At 46.9% G+C, this 9131-nt stretch overlaps 1 protein-coding gene across 2 annotated transcripts; it reads left to right on the top strand.

Moving 5' to 3' along the window:
* Window positions 1-7025: 7025 nt before the first annotated feature.
* SNAPIN (SNAP associated protein) lies at window positions 7026-9085 on the top strand. Of its 2 annotated transcripts, XM_045545118.1 has the most exons (4): window positions 7313-7522; window positions 7741-7787; window positions 8051-8169; window positions 8436-9085. In XM_045545118.1, exons 1-4 carry the CDS (start codon window positions 7380-7382, stop codon window positions 8535-8537), a joined length of 411 nt encoding a protein of 136 aa, XP_045401074.1. In that variant the 5' UTR covers window positions 7313-7379; the 3' UTR covers window positions 8538-9085. The 2 variants fall into 2 exon arrangements, with proteins under 2 accessions (XP_045401073.1, XP_045401074.1); XM_045545117.1 differs by lacking the exon at window positions 7741-7787 and having other exon boundaries at window positions 7026-7522.
* Window positions 9086-9131: the final 46 nt, after the last annotated feature.

A 9131-nucleotide genomic window follows, 5' to 3' on the forward strand; every position in this document is an offset into this window, starting at 1 on the left:
GGGGGGGTGGGGACGGGATAGTAGAGGGCTAGGTATTAACACAGTAGCTCAGCAGAGCTGAACCCCCAGCTCAGCTGCATCCATCTTTTCCATGCTGAAGCCCAAGGACTTCCCCCTTCTGGCTGTTGTCCTCCCCTCCCCAATAAGGGCAGAATGCTGGGATCCCTCCACCCCAGAGGAGACTGAAGAAGATACCCACAAAGGTGGTGACTACTATACCTCAGGCCCCCTTCTCTTTCTCCCTCGTCTGTGTCCCTTCTTCATGAAAGAATAATTTATCCCCAATTCCCAGTGAGGCACAGGGAACTGTCCTATGAGTCATGGGCCCGCCAGCCGTGCTTGTGGCTCACTATAGTTGCCAGGGTTTCCTGCCACCTGTGCCCACCTTGGCTATCCTCAGTTCTGAGTAGAATGGCACAAGGAGAGTAAACCTGGTCTCTAGGTCACCCTTTCATCCAACTACCATCTGCTGAGGGCTTGCCATAGAGATGCCAACAAGGCATTGTTAGAAGGGATTTGGGAGCACAGAGAAGAGATGGATGAGCTAGATCTTGAAAGTTAAGGGGGAATTTTACACAGAAGGGGAAAGAATTTACCAAGCACAGGGAACCAACTGTAAAGGTACATGTACCTAAAAGAACATATATGCCAGGGAAATTGAGTGTTCAATGGGTCTCTGAGGTGGGATCAGACACAGCTAATAAGATTGTGTAGGTAGCCTAAAGCTAAATTGTCTGCTAAAGAGCTTGGACTTGATGTTTTGTGCAGTGGGCAGATAAAAGTGGGATGATTTAAATAGAATACTGGTGGGAGATGAAGACAGGCTAGAGGGACAAGCTACCACTCCCTCACCCTACCCCCTGCCCCCACCCCGGCCTAATACCCTGGTAAGAGCCAGGCTTCCAGCCCTCCTAAGTCCTAATGGCAGCACCTCATTCACCTCCAGGCTTCCTAAGTCCCTCAGGCAGTTAATACCTCCCCCACCCCCCAGGCCTGGGACAGCTAAAGCCTCCATGAGGCCTCTTTAAAGGATTTAGTTGATTCTTCATTTAGGCTTCATTTATTTACACCTTTAGTGTAAGGCAATTATCAGCTCAAGATTTAAACATCCATGGGAAAAGGGAGGAAAAGTGTTCCCCAAAATGTCCTAAAGCTTTTCCGTTTGGATTTTAGTCAAAAGCACACACTCTAAAGGAATCTAATTTCAGGGAGAGAGCCAGATCAGAAAATAGAGAAAAGAAAGGAGACGGGGAAAGGTAGACGAAAAAGATAAAAGAATAAAGGCCCCCAGTGCCCTTCTCAGCACTACTAAACCAGGACCCCACCCTCAGCCTCTTACCCCTTTGTGATAAGCAGGAGTCCTGGAGTCTGGCCAGAGAATTCACCCATGATGGGGGATGTGGGGGATGGCAGCTCTCCAGGAGCACCAGTTAATAAGATGGCTGGAATCACAGGCCTGACTGCCCTAACCCTTCCCAGCTCCCACCCCTGCTGCTAACTTGTTTCCTCCACTGAAGCATTGTAAGGCTTCCCAGACAGCTCTGGCCTCCCAGAAAGTGGGGTGAACCAGGAATATCCCGTCCCTGTCCTTTGGACCTGACAGGCCTAAAGAAGTCCTCCTCCCCAGTTAAAGGCATTATCAGACACCATTCTGTGGCCCCCGTCTCCCACAAGAAAGACCCTCTGCTGACTCTACCCACCCCCTCAGCCCTACCCAGGCTCCACAGTGGGTACAGGGTGCATAGGCATAGGGCACTATGTGACTGTACTGCCTGAGCCAGCATTGCATGTTCTTGCAGAGCTTCCTCATAAACCTACCCCAGGATCCATCTTAAGGTCAGCAAGAAGACAATGGAACCTAAGCATAGGGAGAACAGAGGGTCTGAGAGGTAGGGCAGAGCAGAGCTACCAGGAAATGGGAACAGACCTAAAATCTAGAACAGAAAGGCTCAACAGGTGCTGAAATACCGACAACACCCAACCCAGCATCCCAAGAAAATGAGCTGCTCCAGGATTCTGGCAAGGATGAGAGTTGGCAATGTGGGCACAGCTGGGTGGGCAGAGTATCCTGAGCACCAGGCTCCTGCCAAGTGTCTGCCTGTGCCAGTCAGCCTATGGCAGACACAGTAGCAGGTGGCCATAGTTCATACACAGTGGCTGTCAATGAGCAACATCCCCAGGTCTGACTCCTTTGGGGGAGCATTAGCCATACCATGGGTGAGTGGGGAGGAAGTCAATGGACTGGGATTACTGGAGGAACATAGGGGCGCCTGGCCCCATACAACTCATAAAACTGGAGGGGTACAGGAAGTGAGTAAGTGGTGATATGAAAAGAAGGGAGACATTCGGACTGGAGGTGGCTTGGGTAGAGGGTCTGACCTAGGTGATTCTTGAAGTCAGGGAGAAAGCGAAATGTTTTGAGAGATGGTGCAGAGCTTAGGCCCAAATTAGAGTATAATAAAGTCAACCTAAGCTCCACGCCCTCTGCCCACCCAGGCTGGTAGAGGCTGCAGGTATTGTGATGGATGACAGGCAGCACCTATGCATCCTCTGTATAAACATTGTAATGGCTGGCAGCCTGATTAACTGCACTTGATCATCACCCCCACACTGAGTGGGGATGTGGCTGCACCAGGGACCACACTGCTGGACCAGGTGCTCCATACCATGCTCAAGCTCAGCTTGCTCCTCAACCTTAGCTGCCCAGGCTAGGGGGCTGCAGGTCAGGGTGCCCCTCTGGCATCAGTCTGCACATCTATAAGCATCAAGTGGGATTTCAGAAGTGGAAATGCTTGTAGACTGTAAATACCCCATGCTGGACCATTATGGGGGAAATGGAAACCCAAGACAGGCCTCTGAGGCAACCTGCAGAAAGTGGGTTTTGCTTGTGGAAAGCTACAAGGAAGCTGCTGGAACATGAGAGGATAATGGTCTCTGAATTGTCCTGTACAACTTCTCACTAATTCTGCCCCTCCCTGTCCTCTCCTCCTTCCCCTCCCCTCACCTCAGCTACCCTCTGCCCTTTTTTGCTCATACTTTTCCATTTTGATAAAATTACATCTAAAAAAATCAAATACTTGGAACCAAAAATGGGAAGATTGGAAAACAAGACCCGTTAGAGAGGCTCTGTGGGTGGTGGTCAGGCCTTAGAGGTGGGGATACCAATAGTTCCCTGTGACTTGCACCCAAATGAATAAAATAAATGATCTACAGCTTTCTGTTGGAGCAGACCAGTGAATTTTCCAGCTATTGGATAACTAGAAAGAGAGCCTCAAAGCTCTAAATGAATCCTTTTTGCCTACTCTATGAAAATGGTTCTAGACTCCAAATATTTTTCCTTTGCCAGCTGGTACAATGTTAGTTTGTCAGTAGAGGATACTGGAGGAATATTTCAGGAGGAACAATTGCTCCCCAGTTCTAGTGGGTTCGGAACGTGGCTACCTGAAGGACTCGGCTCTTGCTGTGCCTAGCAGCCAGCAGCACCCCGTGGCCAGTAGCTTCAGGCTGTTTCACAGCAAAATGCCTCTGGTGAGCATCTCCCATAAACAGCTTTCCCAGGCACTCTAGAAGGTGGAATTCCTGTAAGTTCTAGAAGGCACATTTCTGGCACATTCCACCAGCATGGCATCACAGCAACTTCTTTGTCATTCAGTGAGCCACAGCCATGCCCTTTTCAACAGTCTGTATCTCAGACCTTGGGATAGGGCTCTCCTTTATGTGCTCTATTTCTAGGGGTAACAGGCTGCTCCTAGCATCTGCTCTTCCTATGTGGTTTGGAGTTCTCTCTGCTTATTAACCAATTCCTCATTACTCCAATCCTGTTATAGGATAACTCATAATACTAAACTCTCCCCGTTGATATTACTGTGTCTTTTCTCTCTCCCGATTGGACCCTGACTGATCCCAACCGCATGGTGGTGTGTGTAGTGGTTGGATGGGATGGGCTAGTTTTAGAGGTCTTATGACCTACACCTCCTTTAGTCTCTGTGGAGAAGCAAAGACCGCAGGGGGGGGCAGTGCTATATGATGTAGGTGCAGGAAGGGAAGAAGGGGGTTTTGTGCTGAATATCTTGTGCCTGGAGTTTCATAAGTGTTTAAAGAATGAATAATTGAATCAGCACTGGCCTTCAACCTGTTATCAAACTTTAGGGTTTCTGCAAGACCTTTGCCCAGTCTTCCTCACAAGTGTCCCAGAAACCAAGGACAGATGTGTTCTAAAATCCCTTCCAGCACTCATTTTCTCTAAGCAAGGGTATTATGTAATCTGACTGGTATTTCAGTGCAGACTGACCTGGCGGGATGAGACCAGTGGCAAGATCAGTCAGGAGCCTTCGTGAGAGATACAGTCTAACTCAAGATGATAAGGAGTAAAAAGGAAAGCATAAAAACAAAACAAAAACACATAGTGATTTTCCTCAGAGAACCAGCCTTTGAAGTAGGATTACCAGATAAAATACTTATAGTAAAAAATTATTTGTTTTTTATCTGAAATTCAAATTTACCTGGTATCTCAGGTGTTTTGTTTGTTCTGTTTTCCAAATCTAGCAACCCTTCTTTGAAGAGGCACCTGAAAGGACTGTAGCCTAACTCAGGGGCTTCTTGTCCAGATACTGGGCCATCAACCTTCAAAGCCCTTTTCCAGCCCAGGTCAACATGCTGTTCTTTCTTTCAAGGACCTGGACCCTTTTCCTTTCCTCTTCAACACTGTCACTACTCTACCCCCTGGGCTTCCTCTTCCCAAGGCCTGTGAAGCAGGTTGTAATTGCTCTAGCTGCTCCCTTCCTTGCCTCTTACTCCCAAAATAAGCCCCAGGCCCTCATGAGAGTTTTACCTCTAACCACCAGGGAGAGAGATTCAGGGACACAAATACAATCAACAACAAAAGATGTACAAGGCTTTAAAAGTTATCATAGTTGGGGTCTCAGGTTTATAGCCACTGATTACCATTCTCCCACAATGACTCAAATGCCTTATCCTCCTTTAATCCTGAAGATGAAGCTCAAGCACATTTATCTCTGTGGATCCCCTTGCCTGTCCTCCAAGAGCATTTCTGCACAGACATCCTCCCCCACGGCCTAGGGAATTGTGAGCCACTGGAACACATTAGAGCATAAGAGACATATGTAAACTTCCTGGAAAACCATGAAAAACAAAACTGAACTATACTAAGGAAACTTTTTTGAGGGAAGAAAATATGAAAACACATACAGTTTTTTTTTTTTAAGTTATTTTTTTAAGTTTTTTGTTTTTTGTTTTTTTTTTTCTCGGGCTGCCCCTGGCCCACCCGGCGACACTGGGAGCTGCCCTTAAGTTTTTTATTGTAGTAAAATATACATAACATAAAATTTACCACTTTATTTATTTATTTATTTATTTATTTATTTATTTATTTTTGAGACAGAGTCTCACTCTGTTGCCTGGGCCAGAGTGCCATGGCGTCAGCCTAGCTCACAGCAACCTCAAACTGCTGGGCTCAAGCAATCCTCCTGCCTCAGCCTCCCGAGTAGCTGGGACTACAGGCATGCGCCACCATGCCCAGCTAATTTATATATACATATATATATATATATATATTTTTTTTTTTTAGTTGTCCAGCTAATTTCTATTTTTTGTTTAGTAGAGACGGGGTCTCACTCTTGCTCAGGCTGGTCTCCAATTCCTGAGCTCAAACGATCCACCCGCCTTGGCCTCCCAGAGAGCTAGCATTACAGGCGTGAGCCACTGCGCCCGGCCGAAATTTACCACTTTAATCATCTTTAAGTGTACACTTCAGTGGCATTAGGACATTCACATTGTATACAACTATCACCACCATCCATCTCCAGAGTTGTTTCATCTTCCCAAACTGAAACTCTGTGCCCATTGAAAAATAATTCTCCATTCCTCCTGCCCCCTCAACCTCGGGTACCACTGTTCTATATTTTATCTCCATGAATTTGACTACTCTAGGTAACTCATGTAAGTAGACTCATACAATCAATATTTGCCCTTTTGTGGCTGGCTTATGTCACTCAGCATAATGTCCTCAAGGCTCATCTGTGTTGCAGCATGTACCAGAATTTCATTCCTTTTTAAGGCTGAATAACATTCGTGTGTAATTTTGTACGTATTTAGTGTCATTAAAAATATACTCTTTAGAAATCTAAAACTATACCATGAATACAAACAATCTGGTTTTCTCATAAAGTTAACATAGGCTGGACCGTCTCCCCGCCTTCGGAGCTTCTGGATGACTATGGAAGGGCGGGTCCTCTGTCTGGGCCCTAAAAGTGATAACAGCCACTGGATCTGCGCTGCCCGCTAGGATCGCCACTAGCCACTTGTGGCGGCCGGGACTAAGAAACGCTGCAAGTGTAAAATACACACTGGATTTCAAAGATAGTGTTAGGGTGTGAAGTCCTTACGCGGGGGCGGGGGAAAGAATTCCCAGACAGTGGTTAGGACATACAGAGGTAAAAGTTTATTTTCCTGAGAAAGAAAGAGTGGCCGCGACACACGCGCGGAGGAAGGAAATGTCGGGTGGTGAGGAAAGTTGCTTGGTGGTTTTAAAGAGTAGAAATGTTTTTTTCCTCTGCTTCAGGGGACTGATAACAAAAGCGGCTGTGAACCTGCCGTGTTCGCCTTTTCTGTTTCTCACGTAGCAGATTGATACAGAAATTAGTTTCTTCTTTCTTCTTGATGGCGGGAGGCATCTGGTACTGTCTCTTCTTGAGGAAGCAGGGGAAGTTCTCACTCCTGTCCACTCGGGAACTTTTTCAAGGCTGAAAAAAGAACTCAGAGGTAACAAGTTAGGCCACACGTGTTTTAATTAAACAAAGAGTAGTTGTGTTGTGAGTTTATTTCCCTTAGTTTCTGTTTGATAGTCTGTTTTCCTCTGTTAGATAGGTTATTAGCAAGACCACCTTTCAGATAGAACACAAAAAGAGTAATATCTCTTTTGTTTTTATAATGACTATCAGTTGAAATGGTAATATTTTGGATGTATTTGATAAAATAAAATGTTTAAAATTAAAAAAATAAATAAATAAAGTTAACATAGGAAGGCTACGGACAACTGGGGATATTAGCATTTACTTTCACCTTTGGAGAAAACAAAAAGTATCCACTCCGAAAAGTCGTTCCTTCCCCCAGCTCCCAAAGTCTGGAGATCTTCAAAACCTGCCACAAGACCTGCAAAGAACTATTAATACAACTCCCAGAGGGGTCCACGATGCCGCCCTTCTCCCCGCCCTGCTCGCGCCAGAGACTCCATTTCCCAGAAGCCCCAGCGCGCCGGCTCGGAGACGGCTTTTCCCGGGCGCCCCCTCGCGGCGCACATCGGCGCGGCTCCAGTTCCCGGCGGCCCTCGCGGCAGGTTCCGGGCGTCAGGACAGTTCGTGATGGCCAGGGCTGGTTCCGCCGGTGTGTCCGGGGCAGGGACCCCGGTGGCGGGCCCCACAGGCCGCGACCTTTTCGCCGAAGGGCTCCTGGAGTTCCTGCGACCGGCTGTGCTGCAGCTCGACTCTCACGTCCACGCCGTCAGGTGACCGAGAGGGAGGCTGGGGGCGGGACCAAGAGAGGTTCTAGCTGGGACTAATAAATTCACGAACCTGATTGAGGCGAGGAAGAACCCGCGGAAGACTGCGGGTTGGAGGGTTAAGTTGAGGCTGGCTTCTCTCAGTACTTGGGAAATACGTAGGGGAATTAGTTTCGTGAGCTCCGTTAACTGCCTGACCGTGTAGGCCTTGTACCTCTTTGCAGAGAGAGCCAGGTGGAGCTCCGGGAACAAATTGACAACCTAGCTACAGGTAAGAGAGCATCCCTGTGTACCCGGAATCCTCCAGCTCACTTTGAGGACCTTATGTTTTGCCAGCCTCTGGGCTGGGTTTCTGTCACTTGTTGCCGGGACATCAGGGCTGCCAAAGGTCTCCTCCTTTGAGAGATGTCTTAAGTCTATAGTGGCTATGGCCCATGTGGGTGCAAGAGAGTTTTCCATCCCCTTACTAGCCTTTTTTCCCTAAGAACGAGAGATGAGCTATTAAATGTTAGTTGCACCTACTTCCATCCCCAGAATTGTGCCGTATCAATGAGGATCAGAAGGTGGCCCTGGATCTCGACCCCTATGTTAAAAAGCTACTTAATGCCCGGCGACGAGTTGTCCTTGTCAACAACATTCTACAAAATGCTCAGGTAAAAGAATTTCCTACCAGCAGTGATTCTTTGCCCTTTTATAGGCCTTCAACACAATTAAAGCTACTGTGATTTTTAAAATCTTTGGGGGAAGAGAAACTAACTATTCTCATTCTCAATATCCAGTTGCTGTCATTTACATTTTTATATATACCTTAAGAATGGCTTTGAGGTGGAGCCTAAGATACTTTGCAGCACCTAGTTGACTTAAACTCTTAAAGCCTTTCACAGCAGTTATTAGATTCCTGATCTTCCTTGTCTTATAGGAACGGCTGAGGCGGCTAAACCACAGTGTTGCCAAGGAAACAGCCCGCAGGAGGGCAATGCTGGATTCAGGAGTTTACCCCCCTGGTTCTCCAAGTAAATAACAAGACAGATGAGTCCATGGCCTCAGGATAGCACAAGTACTGTTCCCCACCTGCCTTGCTTCTACAGACATGCAAAGCTTCCAGGAGACAATCCCTGTAGACCTTGGGACATTAAAAAGGCAGCCCTATGGTTTGTTTGAAGCATTTATGCATGGGCCTGAAGAAAAGGGGCCCTGTGTGCAGCTGGACTGAGGTACCCAAAGGACTTAAAATTAATTGCAGCTCTTGCTTCCTTCCGTGAATAAGCTGAGACCTCTGCATTTTTTACAAGCTACATATTAGAAGCCTACCTTCTTCAAACCTAGTTAACCACAGTGGGGCTTCCTTTTGTTATGTGCCTGGGTTACATCAGCCTGGACAGCACGTCCTCTACCTGTGACTTCTCATTTTCCTTTGTTTACACTGAGGATTTGGAGGAGAGGGCAGGCAAAGTCAAGGTGAATGACCTCTGTCCTTTTTTTTTTTTATTGCACTGGCTTGAATATAGTAAATAGCAGTGTTGCTAGAACCATTTAATTCAATAAATACTTCAACAGTATTCTAATTTACTCTGGTATACAGAAAGATTCCAGGAGTCTGCTTTAATTCAAGTAT

Source organism: Lemur catta, chromosome 3, assembly GCF_020740605.2.
Source record: "Lemur catta isolate mLemCat1 chromosome 3, mLemCat1.pri, whole genome shotgun sequence".
Lineage (NCBI taxonomy): Eukaryota > Metazoa > Chordata > Mammalia > Primates > Lemuridae > Lemur > Lemur catta.